At 43.1% G+C, this 17,633-nt stretch overlaps 1 protein-coding gene across 1 annotated transcript in view; it reads left to right on the forward strand.

The window, feature by feature from the left end:
* Window positions 1–17,633, forward strand: part of KLHL14 (kelch like family member 14) — a 60,439-nt gene that overhangs the window by 30,881 nt on the left and 11,925 nt on the right. Inside the window, exon 3 of the mRNA XM_072851285.1 lies at window positions 14,509–14,598. Coding sequence (XP_072707386.1) covers window positions 14,509–14,598 — 90 coding nt within the window. The remainder of the gene's footprint in view (window positions 1–14,508; window positions 14,599–17,633) is intronic.

Below are 17,633 nucleotides of genomic sequence, written 5' to 3' on the forward strand. Positions count from 1 at the left end.
AGGGGCATCAAGCATATGTAGTGTCTTGGATTTAGTGGTCTGGATTGTAATATTTGAAAATGTTTTTGATTATCAGCACTTGTACTGTAGAGTAGGGAGCAAATAACTAAGCCCACAAGATTGGTAATGTGATTTGAAGACAAGATTTTTGCAAAAATGCTTAGTATTCATATTTATCAAAATACTGTTTATGCACCCTGGTACTACAATAGGAATGAATGTATTTGTGAACCTCCAGTGACATTGATCTCAGCAAGTGTCCCAAACACATTTTTGTAATCGCTCAGAGGTTCTACATATTGCAGAATGCCAAAAAGTACTTCTTTATGTCAGAAAACAAAAGAAATCAGAGGATTTAGCATTTGAAAGTCTACATAGAGCTGATCACATGGAGCTGTCTTTGCAGACTCAATGTCTAAAGTTCGGCTTTAAGGACTCTACAGAATTTTAACGAAGGTATTTCTCTAATAAAAACATCACACTGCTTCTTGGGATATGTATAGTCAGTGCAAAATTTCAGTGTTTTTGTACTGTGTAAATAAGGTACACTGGCATAAGGAGTAGGCTGATTTCACCAGCTCATTTTGCAGGTAGTTGCTATTATAGTTCGTTTGTCATCTGTGGAATTTTTTTGAGTAAAAACCTTTCGCAATTTTGTTATGGTCAAAGGATTGCAAGAGATCCAGCTCATCTACTTTTCTCCCAGGTAGCACCTACTAGTTGAGCCACGATGCCTGCTAGCACTCATGTTCTAGGTGGTTACAAATGTAAGGTAAAATGTGCTCTTTTAAGCAATTTAATCAGTGCTTTAAGGTAGTTTAAGCTAGTGGCTTTTTCTAATTGTAAGAGACAAGAAGCAATTACTGCAGCCCAGCTGATAAGTGGTGACTTTCACGAGCACAGTGCTAAACCAGAGCAATTGCGTTGATCATCTGTTCGTGCTCTGTAGTATGAATCAAAACTGTTTGTATCAGTGGTAACCTAATTTGTGTAAAAACACATTTATTTTAGCCAGATGTGGATCAGCAGTGTCCATATGAATATATATGAGCAAATGCACTGCATTGGGGATTATATTCTGTCTTTATTAATTTATAGGAAGACTGCAAACTCCTCAGACAGGATCGGTCTGTGTTAATGTCCGGTAATGATGCGCTGTGTGTTTTGTCAGTGTTTTTGCAATGAATTAAAAAAAGAACTCCTCAAGTGCACTTTTTTTTTTTTATTTCCTTTGTGTTTCTTTTTCTGCCACATTTTTTTCATCTGTTTCTCTTTGTGAAAATCCAAATTCATCAGGAGTGAAGGTTGAGTTGAGTTTTCACCTGCAGGGTATGTGGCAGGACATACTGTTGACCAGCACAAATCTGTCTGCCCATGCTCGTCTCCCAGTTCACAGCTAAGGTGTAATCCTGCCTAATAAAGTGCTGCATTGCCACTTGGGTGTACCCCTGTGTGTGGCTCTTTCAAGATGGCTTTTGAGACACTAGCAGGGATATAGGCCTGTGCAGCACCAGCTGTGACAGGCTGCAAAATGCAAGTTATCCCGTTGCTGGGGTAAAGAGGAGAGCTGAGGGTGTGCTTACCCCAGTCAGTACTGCTGCCGCGTGTTAGGAGCATCCCCAGCAGCTGCCCTCGGGGAGTCTTCCTCTGCTGAGCGGGAGGAGGACTTCCTCTTCCCATGCCAGACAAGCAAAAGAAAAGACTGACTTCAAAACGATCCTGGCTTTTTGCTCTCCTTCTCTTGGCCATGAAGAAGAAGAGGAGTCTGCAGGAGCTTGCAAGGCTGGGCCGGGGTGCTGTATAGGGGATCTAGGATATCTGTTTTTGTGGAAGGCTGGAAGAAGCTGGATGTTGGGAAGGAGCACTTGGTTGTATTTTATATACAGGTTTAATAATAAGTAGCGTTACTGGGATGGATGATACCTTGAGAGGGATGGTTCTTCTTGTAAGCAGTTGGGAAAGAGTGAGAGAAGGTGTAATTCAGCAGCGGTGCGTTCGCAGGTGAATAGCAGTCCCTTCCTACATTCCTGATGGAATAGGCACGCTTCAGCTTTGTGTGACTTCCCAAAAGATTCGTTATTTAGGGAGACGAGAAGAGGGCTGTATTATGGCCACCTTTATGCAGACCAGTTTGGGATTAACCATGAGTAAAGCACTGTGTTTCCATTGGAAAGGAGTGATGCTTTTAGAAAGGATTCTTTTTTTTCCCTGTAATTCTGTCGGTTATTTTTTTGTATCGCAGTTTCCTCACGTCCTCTTTCCCCTTCCTTACCCCTGTAATGAGGAAGCACGCTCTTTGTCAAAAGCGAGCATGTTGTTTTACCCAGCTTCCAGATCATTATTAAGAGAGAGAGGGAGAGAGATTTGGCGGCGTATTGGTGGGGAAGGGAACTGTGCCTGCTATATTTCACTGGGACTGGCGCGTGGAGTAGAAAAGCAGATGTGTGTGGACTGCCAGAGAAATCGCTGACTGATCCTCGCGCAGTCTGGGTTCGGGGAGCTGAGACAAGACGAGGCAAAGCAGGTATGACTGATAACCGTGCCAGAGCCTGAGCACCCGCCGTGCCCGTTGCAGGCAGCGGGAGCCGGGGCGGCTCAGCATCCGCCAGGATTGATGCGCTGAGCGTTCGCTGGGGTTTGTGTACTCTGTTGGATTTCTTCCCTTTCACGCCGAACATGAGGAACAAGCAGAAGTGAACTGCTTGGGAGGAAGCTGGCTATGTCTTTTTTTGTGCTGCGTTTCACCTCTTTGTTTTTTGGTTGGCTGCAAAACCTGAAGCCAAAAGATGATTGAAATGCCTCTCCCGGGGGAGGGGGGAGCCGAGCACACCGCACCCCATCTAGTGGCTTAGCCTCAAACTGCCGGCGAGAAGAAATGCGGCAGGAGAGCAGCAGGAGGAGGAGGAGGAGGAGGAGGAGGAGGAGGAGAAGGGCTCCTGCAACTCCTGCCACGGGCTCGGTAGACTTTGGACTCCACAGCACCTACGCGGGTGATCTGGAGATGCTGGAAGAGCTGCAGGATAAGGAAGGCGTTAGCTGCCTGTCAGACCTAGGGTGGATCACACACGGGGGACTTGCACCAAGCTGGAAAAGAGCGTTAGACAGACGGCGATACCAAGCCCTCCGGAGTTAGGAAATGTGAGAATTGAGCTGCTTCCGCAACCTTAATTTGGCCTCTGTTTGCATAAGCATTAAGATACGATCTCTAATGATATCACATACTACTCTTTGTCACATGTCAGTGCACAGAAGGGACTGTGCTGAATTTCTCCTCACGGTATTTTGTTTTCTCTGTTGTTCAGCAAGTAGATCCTGTCTGTCACACGCTACTAAAATCTTCTGAAGCCAGAATTTTTTCACAAGGTTTCCTTTATAGTGCTCACAACAGCAGGGGCCAACTGCTTCATTGGTGCGTTATGGTATTTTTGCACCATCCTCTTTGTGAGGAGCATAGTCTGTCATTGTTCCCATTTTGTGGATGAGGAACAGAGGTGCAATGAGGTTAGAGTCAATGGTATCCTTTGTTTTGGGGTGCCCATTTCAAGACCCCTCAGACCATGCTTTCCAGACTGCCTCTCCCACCTACTTCAGTTACAGCAGCGAGCACAGAGCGCTCCTGCGTATCAGACACAGGGATCAGAGCAGGCTCTCCGAAAACGAAGCACACGTAATTAATGTTCTCGGAACAGGGGAAACAGGTAGCTGTGGAAAAAATTAGCTTAAGGGACTTGTCTTGCACCGCAGTAAAATCGTGTAGCAAAGACAGGGACAAGATCCCGTCCTCCAGCTCAGGGCACAGCTGCCTTAACTGTGAGAAATCCCATCTGCTCCTGCAGCCCCCAGCCTCACCCTGCACACCTTCCGGAAGGGACGCAACCTCTTGCAGTCAGAGGTCTTGTTCACTGTTACCTGCTTTATTCATAGAGCAGCTTTATCCCCTTCACGGCCATATGGTAGGTGAAGCTGTTGCTGTTGTTTCAAGTTCCTTTCCACCCAAACCCCATCCCATGGTCCTGTCTCCTCCTTCATGTCAGTGCTGGAACTCATTTGACTCCTGGGTGAGCCTGCTCAGGGCATTAAACCAAAATGAAAATACACTCTTTTGTTTTCTGGGTTATTTTTCCACCAGATTATTGCTTTGAAAGGGCTGCTGCAAAGAAGGACCTGGATTGCCTGGGCTGTGAGAGGAGCAGGGCCACAGCAACACTGGGTTAGACCCATTTAAATAGTTTGGTGTTGTGTGCTGAGGTTGTAGTTTCACAACCACGATAAGCTGATGCTGCTGCTGGTACATCAGTCCTTCCCTTCTTCTCATGGCCCCACACTCCTGCTAACTCAAATTTGTGAGGCCAGGCAGGCAAGCTTAGTGGGGAATAGATCTGGGTTAAATTCAGTGCACCTTAAAAAATAATGTGGTTTCTTGCTTGTTTATTGCTTGGCTGTATGCATGCATCAGCCATCACAAGGAGTGATGGGACCTGGGTCAAGAAAGGGCAGAAGTGTTTCTTGCAGTGGCAGCTTCTGCAGGTCTCTGGTGTTCATGGGACTGAACCTTCAGCAAGATGGGCAGTTGGGAAGTGTCACAGTTAGCTGTTAAGGACCATGCCAGCATAAATAAACAAAGAGGTGCCAGAGGAGGTGTGCACTGCAGCCTCTCACAGCGGCAGGCCGTAACTTCTGAGTGCCCTGCATCTCCTCGGCATTTACATAGACTTGGAGGTGAAACTGCCTTTTCAAGGTATGCTGAGAAACAGTGCGTCATGTAGGCTGGCTTTGTAGATCTGCCATACACATCTCTGCCTTTTGAATTCAGGTGGTTGCTGGTGACAGTGGAGGCCGCGTGCCCCATTAACCAGGGGGTGTAAACACCCCATGTGCCCCCCAGATATGCTGACAGTGGAGGAGTATGAAGAGCACAGGACTTGGGGCTCTGGATCAGTATGTGCTGCTGTGTTCGCAGACTTTGCCATCTCCTCCTCCAGTCCCAGTCCCTTCTGCCACGTCCCCTCCAACCTGACCCGACCCATCCCTGTCTGTTCATTTCAGTTTCATTCCCTTCTTGAATTCAGTCTACACCAGAACCTGGTCCAAGCCACAGTTACTAGCACAGGGAGTCCCAGTTTCGTTCATGCAGACTCTGTCTCTCAGTCCTCGCTTCCCTTCACCTAACTAACTGAAAATGATATTTTTATGAACAATACTGTTAGCAAAATTAACTTCTTCAACAAAAAATGCAAGCCAGTTGAGGATACTTAGTTCTGTATATTTTAAGTATTTGGGATTGATCACAACAACTTTAATTTACTCTACTGTACGTGTCGAGTCCTGCAATCTGGGCATGGCCAGTGATTTAAATTAACCTGACCTTTCATCCTGTTTGTCAGCAGTCCATGGCTGTGCCCTAGTGTGTGATTTGTGAATTATTCGTGATTCTGTGTGAACGTGGCTCAGCCCATGAATTTTGGCACCACTTGATTTAAATACCAGCTACTTGTGCTATGATATTCAGCTTGGTATTTAATTTTAAGAAACATGGGTTCGCTTCTATTTCCTGACTGGATGCTTTCTAAATCCACAAAAAGTTTTTGAGAAAACAGAACAAAACTTCTGGTATGAGTGCTCATATGGAGTGAATTTTTCTGATCACTATGATTAGGCATCACAACACATTTTTCATAGCAGTTTTTCTGAAAATATTAAGCAGTACTGTTATTATAGAAAGCAAAATAAAATTAACATAAATTTAGTCCAAATCTATTAATGGATTTTTTTTCAGATACACATTCTTATTTCATCTTCTGTGTATAGATTTACAAAGTAAGTGATGTGTGCCAATTTTACATAAGTATGTGGTTTTGCTGCCCAGGTCAAGTTTCCTTCCCTGAATTTGAAAATTGTCTGTGGGTCTGCCATTTCCCTTCCTTGGGAGCCAATCTGTGGGGAGAGGTCTAGGAGAGCAACATTTCTGCCTGGTTTCTGTTGGAGAAACCAGTCTTTGGTGTTACCTAATTTATATGGATTGATTCCTGTGTGTCCTTCTGTATTTGTTTGCCCAGTGGTTAGCACATTTTAGAGTGGGCTCTTATTGCCCACCCTGAGCAGAAAGAATATTATAGATTATATTTAATTCTGTCCATCATGGAAAAAGTGTCAACAGTAAGACACTCATCTCCTGGTACTTGAATGACCATTTTGGTGGTGACGAGAACATTAAGCTCTGCCGGGGCATCTCCAAGTGCCTGTTTTTCTCAGGGTACTGGTAGGGATGCACAGAATTGAGGGAAAATCGGGGCTGCGGTCCTTGCTCAGACAGCAACATTCCCGCCTATGGGTATGTGTCAGGGCACGGCAAGGCTGGTGGCTCCATGAGGACAGACCTCAACATGGGTCCAAAGTTCATCCAGGAGACAAAGCCAAAGATGGGACTGGAGACATGCTGCAACTTACCTACATGGGGTCCACCAGGCCAGGTCTGGGTACCCAGGCCTGAACTGAAATGGGGCTCCTGTGTCCATGGGCAAGCGGGGTTGGGGGAGAACCCAGGCTGGTGAGGGCCATTAAGTCCTGTTGGTGCCCTGAGTGGCCTGTCCGTTAAAGATGAACTCGGGCTTCTTGCGGTCCCTGGCAGGGACTCCTGAGCTTTCTTTAGGCAGCCTAGGTATGTTAACATAATACTACATGGACATTTCTACTTCTGCATGCTGTGCTTGGGCATGCTGGAAGTTAGGCATGTTGGAGTTTCAGACTTTTCTTCAGATACTTTCAGATACCCAGATGTCTTCTGGGAAAGAAAGCATTTTTTAAGCTTTTTTCTAGTGGTAAGCATTGGACAGATCCTTCCACCCTCCTCTGCTTTATGTCTGGTGCTTTAAGTATGTGCTGGACTCTCTTGTAAACGAAACCTTTTGTTTGCAAATACTGAAGTATTTAAAAGGAAAAGTCGAAAAATCCATAGCAGTGCAATTCTGAAGGTTTCAATTTATCTATTATGAGTGAACTTAGGTGTATCGAAGCTGCTGTTTTAATATGGTGAAATATGGGCACATTCCTCCTCCATAGAGTTTCTCCATGAAGAAAATCACATTTTTCTTCTCCTGGAATGACTTCAAGACTTAGTGGAAAGAAAAAAAAACTTTTGGTTGCTCTAAAATAATACATTAGTCAAGAGTGGAGAGCAGCATAGGAAGTACTGAGACTGAGAGAGAAAATAGTGAAAGAATATACTTTTGCAGTAGTGGGGGCCAAGTAAGACCTTGCTGCATGTGATGAATTCTTTTAAAGACATGGGTCCCTGAGCAGCACCAACAGGATCCAGCCGGGAAAACATGAGGAGTGGTTGTGGTTGTCCTGAGCTTGGAAGGTTACCTTCAGAGGCAACCAGGAGAATGTGTGCATCTGAAGGTCAGGTAGAAATTGAGCCACGAACGGATGCAACTGGTCGTTAACACACCACTCCTGGTCGGGGTCTTCCGTCCTGTGGTACTGTTAGAAAAGGGGATGCATGTCCTTGAGCTGACGTCTTGGAGGATCTGAAAGCAACCAGTGGGACAAAATAGTATTTCTTTCTGGAGCTTTCTGGCAACTCCCGTGGTTTTCTCCCATCAGGGACTATTCATCATTTCCTCCATGAGGAGATTTTGTTGTGCGAAATGTCACACATGAATGTTTCATCATGAGACTGTTATGACGTGACGAGATGTCATTCCCCAGTAATATCTGTTGGGCTCTACTTTAGAGACCATAAATCCAGGTCTGAGGAGGTAACACAGTATATTCTACAGGGGAGCAGCCATCACTGAGGTAACATTGCATAACTCACGATGGTAGACAACAAGTGTTTCCTGATAAACAGTCTGGGAATCGGTGGGGCATCTGGGTGGCCGGGGCAGCCTTCAGCAGGTTGTCGGGTAAGTAGGGGATAACAAAACAAGAGGAATTGTCGCTTTGAACCTTCCCACATCCCTCTGCTCTGCGTCACGCCAAGAAGTTTGGTGTATTCACGTACATGTGCTTCTCAGATGCTGTATCGGCAGTTTGCTGCACAGTCATTTCCATGGGGGAGGCAGCAAGGGGGTGCAGCAGTGTGCGTAGGTTTGCTGTACACTGCACGGGGAGGATTGCGCCAGGATATTGGTATAGGAACATCAGTTTTTAAGGTGGAAATGCAGTGTTTTCCTACTTTATCCAGACACTGTTGAGCTGAGTAGGCAGCTTTATTTTATTGTTCAGATGAAATCCAAATGTGTGCTTGCAGCTTTGAAAATATATGGGTAAAATTTGTTCTTGCAAACAGACAAATATATGTGTTGCTGCAGACCCAGTAAAACTTTCTGCCATGGGGTGAGTTTCACCCACGGAATTAGACAGGTCTGTACTCAGAACTTGCATCCAAGTAACTTGAAAACAGTTTATTTCAGGGGGGAGCTGAGCATGCCAGCTATTCCTGATGTTACGTTTCCCTGATCTGGTGCTTCGGCATGAATTTAAGTGTCTTATTTTAGATGCTCACAAATGAAAAATTTGGCCCATTAAAACAATTAAACTGAGAACCCCACTGAACAGGCCTGGCTGGTGTTATTCCAGAGAATGTATCAGAATCATAACTCCTGACATTTGAATGAAAAATGTGATACTTTCATTAATAAGAAATATCTTCATAATGTGAAATACCTTAATTAATGTGAAATACCAGTCACTATGTTGTGAATGATTCCAAGGACTTTCATCTGCTCGGGTAACTTTTTCTTTGTGCTTATGTTATCCTGAATCGAGGTTAGGTTTGGGGTGGAATTTTGCCTTTGCTTGCTTGCAGCCTCAGGTGAAGTAGGGGCTGTGTCCTAGATGAACTCTGCTGGCCTGTGTCCATCTTACCTGTGATGGCTTGAATGGAGTTGCCACAAAACTGGCACGAGGATGAAGAGGTTGTAAAGTTTCTAGCTGAGCTGATGGAGTTCTCTGTGGTGCAGCTGGACCACAGCTATACCAGTTATTTGTTCTCAAAGGTGACTTCGAGGCACAGTGCTTCATCCTGATCATTTTAGGATTTTCTGCTTGTGGTGACTGCTGTTGGATTGTCCCAGGCTTCCCACACTGAGTTGAGCTCAGATTCAAGGTTGGCGTTGGTGTGTCACTAGAAAAAATACTTCCCACGTATTTGCTTGAATTTGAGGTGACAGGGTGCAGCTGGCCATAGGAATGTTAACAGAGGTACTTGCCATCTACTGTTGATTATTCTCCTCTTTTAGCTTTGTTTCATTATCTTTTGAGCAGAAAATACCTGTGGGTGAAAACCTGATGCCTTTAAAGTCAATGGCAAAGCTCCCACCATGTTCACCGAGGCTAGAATTTCATACTTATTGTGGTCAGTCTTTCCCCACAGTTACTAAATAACAAACAATTGAAGTGAACAATTCACAGAGGAATCCTAGCGTTTATTTATATAACCTCCTTGGTGAGAAATAGCAAGTCACATTCAGTAGTAAATGCATAATCTTTATGCAAATGATGTATGAGCCAAAGAAAGGTGAACAGTATCTGATATTCTGTTCTCAAGAAATAATTGGACCAGCTGTGGTCTGGCCAGCATTTTGGGGAGAGGGTTGGGAATGAAATGAATATTATGTCTCTGCCATGAGCAAATCACAGTCTGCTACAGCAGGTGCCTTCTGTACTGGAAAGAGACATCATCTCACGTTACTCTGCCTCTGGAGAGCCGTGGCAATAACCAGTTTTCAAGTAGCAGTAGTTGAATATTATGTAGCCAACAAGTCAGGCTGTTAATATTGTGGAAGGTCATTATAGACTCCATATGTCCTCTGGTAATGACATCCTGGTTCTGGAAATACACTCTTCTCTTGCGTCATCTGCACAGGTCATTAGAGATGATAAGCATGACTTCGTGGTGTGTACTGAGTCTTGAAGGGGCTATGCTCAAGCTGTGCAGTAGCTGAGGAAGAGATTTCTTGGCTTTCCTCACGGTACCACCTGTATCCCAAGCAGCTGAACGGTTCAGGGCAGTGAAAAATCTATGAATTTTTTTAAAAAAACTTTCCGTAGAAGAATCAGGTGCAGTTTCTGAAAGGAGTTTTTAGCAGAGCAGGGGAATGGCTATGGGCCGTATCACAGCTTTCAGATCTCCTGGGACCAGAGCCCATCCCTCCTTCTGTCTTGAGAAATGCCATTCCTTTTCCCCTTTCTTCCCTGCTAGTTAGTGTTGAAGTGATGATAGACAGGGTAAGGTGGGTTGTAAGGAGAAGAAGGAACTGATGACCCCTTGATTAATGTATGGAGAACAACCAGATGCTGTTTCCTAAATGTGCAATTGTTGGCAGAAACTAAGAAAAACTGGGTAAGACAAACAGCACACGTTGTTTGTTAGGTGAGTGAGGTGTGTCACTGTCACCCCCATAAAAAAGTTGGAGGAACCTTTGGAGCATCATTGCATCTGGCTGACCTGATAGGCATTATGGTTGAGAGTGTTTGGCTGTAAGCTGTAGACTCTGTTTTTGAAAGTAGGACCCAGAATCCCAGTATCCAGTACCCAGGACCCAGTATCCAGTGCCTTTTATTAACTAAGGTTTGGCATATGTGAGGAGTTTTTGCCTGGGACAGCTATCCTGATGTGCAGAGTGCTGCTGTGTCTTCCACCTGCGTCTGTGTCTGCAGAATGTCCATGAGTGTCACCTCCTGCACACTGTCACTGATGTTTGTGTAGTGAAGTATTTCTTAGCAAACACCACTGCAATCTTGGAATCCACTGCCTTCCAGATCATTCTCAAGAATAAATCACCCATTTGTTTTCAACCTAGAAAGCTCTGCATGTTACATATCTGTACGTGAGAAATTGCCTCCCACCTTACCGAGGGTCTGCTACCAATCATATGTAAATTGTATGGGAAGGGGGCTGGTGGGCCTGTTGTAGGGCTGCTTGGACTCGTTTGTGCTCTTGGACCAGGAAAGCACAAGTTTGTTAACCATGGGCCTCCCGAGCTTTGGGAAGTGTGTGTGAGGGGCAGGGGCTTAGAGGAGGGCTTCTGCCTGCTCCGACTAATCTTTTTATATCTGTCCATCTCACGTAACTCTCTGGCACCTATCACCTTGGTAGCTAAGCATGCTTCTCAGATGACCATGGCTTTTTTCCATCTTCTCCTCTTTTTAATAGTCTTTTCTCCTTCCTTTTAAATCAGTCTTTAATAAAGTTGAGCATTCTTGCACAGGGTTTTCTAAACATGTGTTATTAAATTTTAAATCTGTTTTGAAAGTGCCTCTATCCTACTCCCTCCTAGTAAAGTGACCTTTTTAAATGGAGGGAAGTGGGTTTAGATGACAGTCATGATAAATGCGGTCATGTTCACTCAATAAAATAAGGCCCAGTGCATTTGAGGATAAATCAGTGAAATGTACAGCCCCACCTGTCTGTCTCCATCATTCATTTCCACTGTCACTTTCACAGTGGCTGATGGATCACAGTTGCTGTAAAATTAGACAGCCTTTAATCTCATTTCATCCTGATTAGCTTCTCCTTACCCTTTCCCTCTAACTCACTGACTGACACGCTAAAAACTCACACCGGGCTGTGTTTGAGCGTGGCGTACAAACTTCTCTTCAAATACCCTTTTTGCGGGGCAGGCAGGTGTTCCACTGAGTTGAAATCGAAAAATGAGAAGATGGGATTTTCACATTATTAAAGCAAAACAGCAGTCAAAGGCTCATATAAAATTAATGAAAGCAGCAGCCTGGCCAGGCTGTGTGATGGGCCAAATTCTTCCTGTTACACCCTGGCAAGCCCGGCAAGTTTGAGAAGATTGTTCCTACTAGAGGCTGAATTTAGCATGCTCATTGCCATGTAATTTTGACTGTATCTGTGAAAAGTTATGTCCTGTATGGGTGTGTGTTCATAAGGAATTATGGTTTACAGCACAAGTTTTCTGGTGCTTTCAAGGGGCATTTTATAGCGGTAAAAAAAATCGTTCATTCCCATAGTTTTGATTTCTGTGTATAACTCATGATTCTGAGGGACTCTGAAAATGGTCAGGGTTAAAAGACTGCGATGTTGGCAATTTCACAATTCCAGTGCCAAAACTCCCTCCCTCTTAGATGGCCACAGTGTTACTCCATCCTCCCCATTTTGTCCAGCCCCATGGGCAGATTCATGAGACCAAGAACAGAGTTTTCCCCAAAGTTCTGTGAGAAACAAAGGTCATAGTAAAGGTCTGCAGTGTTTTATTGCAGTCACCTTTCCTTCTGAAGCCCAGATACTACCCTCCTTTCTAAGGCAAGCTTCGCTGTAGCTTTCCCTTGAGTTACGGATTGTAGTTCGGGTCATTTGAGCCCAATCCCGTATCAGTGGGAATGTTGCCATCAAGTTAAGTAGGAGCCAGGATTAAGCCCTTAGTTTTCAAGGTTTAATTATCATCATAAGTGTGGGAGTCTTATTGCATAGTTTATATGCATGGGAACAGCAGAAAAGCTTAAAATATAATTTCTTCCTCTACTGGCCCTGTTTGTGTCAATATGGAGGATAAATAAACAAAAGTGTTTGTAAAAATGAAAACACAACATGTGAAAAATATGCATATGTGCTGCCTGCAGACAGTTCTTCTGATAATTGCTTGATCTCTCGAGATTGACCAAAGGAAGAGCCTGGTTGAGAGTACAACCACTGGCTTGGACCTAATTTGAAACCATAATAGAGCATTGGATGAGCTACGAATTGAAGCCCCTGCGGACTGATCCTGGGGAGTCTCTTCTTGAGAGGAGGGGTCCCAGAAAGCATCTAAGGAAGACAGCAAATTTCCCATGGGAGACCCAAATTCATTCTGTAGTACAAGCATCCACAAAATCAAGGAAAATACTGGGGTTTTGAGAGAGATAATTTTAAAATGGGAAAATGCCTGAGATTAAAGAATGAGTTAAATATGATATGGGGGCTAAGAAGATAACAAAAATCTTTTCATTCTTTCATCCCATTGTAGGAATCTATAGGTAATATAAAATCTTAGGTAGTGCCTAGTATAGGATTATTCCCCAGTTACATAAAGTGTACTGGTAACAAATAACCTTAATTAATGAACTTTCACTGTACCTGGCTACCCAATTTAAGAACTGCTTCACTTACATGACTTGTAAGAGCACAGACTATGAAAATGATATTTGACCTTTACTAGAAACTAAAAATGTACCTTACTTATTCATCATTGCCTTGGCAAAAACTTCAGTAAGAAGCTTAAATGAGCCCACTTGATCTTTAAGAAAATGTGTCCTAAATAACAAAGCTGTGCATATTTCTTCTTGTTATTATTTGCATATGCTATACTGCACAACTGCATTCTGAGAAAAATAAAAGATAATAAAACAAATTAAATGAGAGATATATCACCCAAAATAATCCAAGTGTGAGATAGGCTGCCTTTTTTTTTTTTTTTTTTTTTTGGCATTGGCAAAAGAGCACAAAGTAAGAGCTGGCCCTGAGTCATATTGATTTCCCACTGCACTGGTTTCCTAAGTGCTCTGTTGATCCGTGTCAAGCAATAAGTTCCCTGCCTGTACATGCACATCACCTCCCCATTTGTCCTCACCTAGATTTAAGGTGCCCATATGATGAGCTGAACAAGGACATCATTTTTCCTACTGGTGTCACTGGGCCAAAACTACTCTATGTGGTACGATAACTAATGCTGTGTAAGTTTACATTTACCATATAATATCACAATAGTGCTGTATGGCACACCGCAATAATATGTGCATATTATATATATGTAAGTCCTTATTTTTGTGTCTTAGCATTTGCAGTGGAAAAAGTGAATTTAAAAAAAATAGATTATTGCAACTGTAGTTGGTCCATAGTAATCGTGGCACCTCCAAAAAAAAGGGATATTGCAAACCTAATGCCACAGTTTTGATCTCTGTTAACAAAGGGCTTCCTGATTAGATGAATAGAAAATGTGTGATTGTGCTGCTAATGACATTGTACAGGAAATTAAGCGTATACATTTGGAAAAGGCATTAAATCAGCAGGACCTTAATTTAAAAACTTAAAACTGTATGGAAATGCAGCTTGTTCATTGCTGTGTAATAGAAAGCTACTGAACACACTGACTCTTCTTGTGGAAACATTACCAGCAGAACAAAGCTGGGCTGAGTTTTTTTTAATGTTTCCTAGCATACTAGGATTCCTAGCATCTGCTTATTTTCAGGGAAATATCAGGCAACTTCACCCCTTTTTACAGGTTGGTTTTTAGAGCAGCATATACAGCAGTTGGGCAGGTGGGGGGGCACAGAGGGACCAGAATTCCAGCTTTTTTCCTCAATTATTTGTAAGATTCAATAACGTAAGATTACTGGTAAGTGGCTTTGTCTGCTGCTCGTTCAGTGGACGTACATGCTTGGGGTGATGCATTCCCCTATTATTTCATACAGATGTAATCCCAGTGTTGTATTTTGTACCTTTGGAAATATTTAGTGGAATCAGTGCCCTAAGCTGACAAAGAATTCTTGCTTTACTCGCAGTTATGCCGTATAACAGTGCCCATCACTGTGTCGTAGAAGTGGAAAACTTCTTGTTCGTGCTGGGAGGAGAAGACCAATGGAACCCTAATGGTATGTATAGAATATTAAAAGGCACAGGCAGCATCTGCCTTCCTCTGTCTGTCTGTCTGTCAGGTCAGCTGATGTAGTCATTAGCAAGGTATTTTGAGGACCCTCAGCCTAATTGTTGAACCTAGTAAAGGGTACTTTTAGATACTGATGTAATAAATACCTGGTACTTTAGCATTAGCATCTCCGTCATTCATCAGCTCCCGCATCCCTTGAGAAATGCCACAGGCAGCAGAACAGACTCTTTCAAGTGCATGCACCAAGCAGCAGCTGTTAAGAATTTTAACCTTCATTTCCAGTCTCCTTCCAGTCATAATATAATAATGCAATTGCAGTAGATGAATGCTTACTTTCTATTGTCAAACCAGATACTTGCAGCTAAAGTTGTTAATGTGTTAATTATCTAGACTCTGAGATTCTTAAACTGGTCCTTTTTTTAGTCTTGTGCAAGAGCTTCTCATATAGATTATCTGCTGCTACCTTCTTTGATTTGATTACTTCATAAATTTACAGCAAAGAGAAATTAAACAATTTAACAGGCTTCTGAGCAAAGCAAAAGGAGAATACCATGCCTTGCAAAATTCACAAAATTGTCAAGACATTGTTAAAAAGCTTGCACACGAAGAAAGAGTTGTAGTTGTAGCAGTCTGTGTAACAGAGATAATTATGACTGAGAAACCATAAAACAGCTTGCAGGTACACATTTTTACTTTAAAACACCAGAGGATCCAGCTGAAATTACATATACTGCATATATTTTATTGTGAACGCCCCATTTCAGCATCTGCACTAAACCAAATTATAGAAAATTGTTACATCTGTTCACTTCCTAAAACCTGAGACAAACAATCCAGTCCACCCTATAAGCATATTTCTGGTGTAGTTAAAAATATCACTAAATGTCTTAGGAGAAGAGCCCTTCAGTTCTATTGTTGGCTCTCCTTTATATTAAACAGGAGATAACATGCTATCATTAATGATAATTATTATTAGGAGCATCAGCCACATCCAACAACTGAGGGCCCCTGTTGTGCTTGGTAGTAGGCATATGGATAATAAGAGGCAGACCTTGTTCCAGACAGTTTATAATTAAATAGCCATGTCACATGAAGGATGAAAGAAAAGAAGTATAATTACCTACAATTTAAAGATGTGGAAACTGAGTCGCAAGATGATGGAGAGATGTAAGAACAGGTACATATCCTGCATCTGAGATAGGAGTTGAGCACAACTGTGAGATGGATAGTACCTTAGGTCTGAGGTCTCCTAGATCAACTTCTGAGCTGAAGATCTTGCCATTGGACGTCTAACAGCTTCCTTGTTCTATGAATACCAGAGCTGTGATTTGTCTATACAGGAGATAGGAATAAAAGAGGTAGGAGCATTGCTGATACTCATCTCTTTATGAATGTACCCCAAGAGAAATGGATCTTACTTGTCACAAAAAGCGGACCTGAAAATCATAAACTGCATCCTGTGCCATTGCTGGGCTAGTTCTTTCTTCAAACTGATTTGCTTTAAACGTGCAGCTACATGGGAACTGCTCGCACATACCCACTTGAATTTACGTAAAGGCCTTTGTCTGCTATCCTCATCGTACAGAAGGGGCTTCATATGGACCTAGCTGGAACTGTCTCGCCCAGAGCATTACAAGGCTTTTGATTTGAATGAGAATGTGCCAGGTGTTTTTCCAGTGGACAGAATTATCCTTGAGATGAGGGCAGTGGAAGGAGCAGCATGCCTTTCTTTAGCCATCAGACCTGCAGGTTCTTGAGCAGCCGGGTGGACCCCGAGGAGCGCCCATGTACCCTCCGTCCTGCTCCTGTAACTTCCTGATAACCTAGACAGCGTGGGAGACATTTTTTCTTGGTTATTTTACATCTTCCTCTGGCTATGCCTTTCCAGTCACAAGGGATCCCCGCATGAGTAAACGCTGATGAGAGCAGGTTGCAGAACACAGGCATGGATTAAGACCAACCTTCATAACCTTCAGCGCCCTTCACCTTTTGGCATGGCTGTAGAGACCTTCCTGTAGAGAGCAGAGAGCAGCAGCATCTGCCTCCTTTTATCCCATTGTCCTGATTTGATAATCCTGATTTCTGATCACTTGCTACAGTTTCTACTTTCTGACAGGTGCTTCCTAACATGTGTAAACCTCCTGACTGATGAGCAAGGCAAAATAATAGATAGAGTTGTCTTGCAAACTGAACTCCAAAATCAAACTGGAGTCAAACCAGTTACACCAGGCACCTTAAGTAGGTCATCAAGTCCTTTTTCTGCCATCACAGGCATCATATAGTCCCATTTTGTACATTTTCTGAGCTCCATTCGAAAAGCAGTTGGATTTTTAGCCCCTACTACTCCTGTTGGAAAGCTGTTACAGAATCCAATTGCTCTAAATGACTAGGAGCCTTATCTAATTTCCAGTAAAATGTATTCTTTGACTGTCTGAATCACCTTGTTCTCATGCCAAAGTTGGCCTTTAACTTAATAGTTTTTCCCCTCCTGGAGATTTATTCCTCTGATATATTACAGACAGCACTCCTATCCCCTTTCAGCTTTTGTTTTCCTAGGTGCAACAAGCCAAGTCCTTTGTCTCCTGCCATAAGGTAAACTTTCTGTTCCTCCTGTCGCCATTGTAGCTCTTCTTTGTGCCTGTTCTAGTTTGATTTCATCTCTCTTCCTGTGAAGTTACCAGATTTGTATCCTGTATTCCCACTCTAGGCTCACTAAACCCTTCTCTTTCTACCCTGCACTATGCAATCTTCTACATATGTGGTATTTATAGTGAATATGTGTATGACATTGTTATGTTAGGAGGCCACGGTCCCCAAATCAGAGGTTTGTATGACAACAATTAAAAAGCTGCTATATAACCAGTGACCACTGAAGTCCCCAGTAACTGAAAGATGTAGTGAATTATGGCAGCATTAAAACCTCCTACGAGAAGTCCAAACTTATGATCAATACTTACATTGTTTTGAAATCCTGCTTTTTGAAATAGAAATAGATTAATAAATGTGAGATAATAATAATAA

This window comes from Ciconia boyciana, chromosome 2, assembly GCF_034638445.1.
Source record: "Ciconia boyciana chromosome 2, ASM3463844v1, whole genome shotgun sequence".
In the NCBI taxonomy this organism is placed as follows: domain Eukaryota; kingdom Metazoa; phylum Chordata; class Aves; order Ciconiiformes; family Ciconiidae; genus Ciconia; species Ciconia boyciana.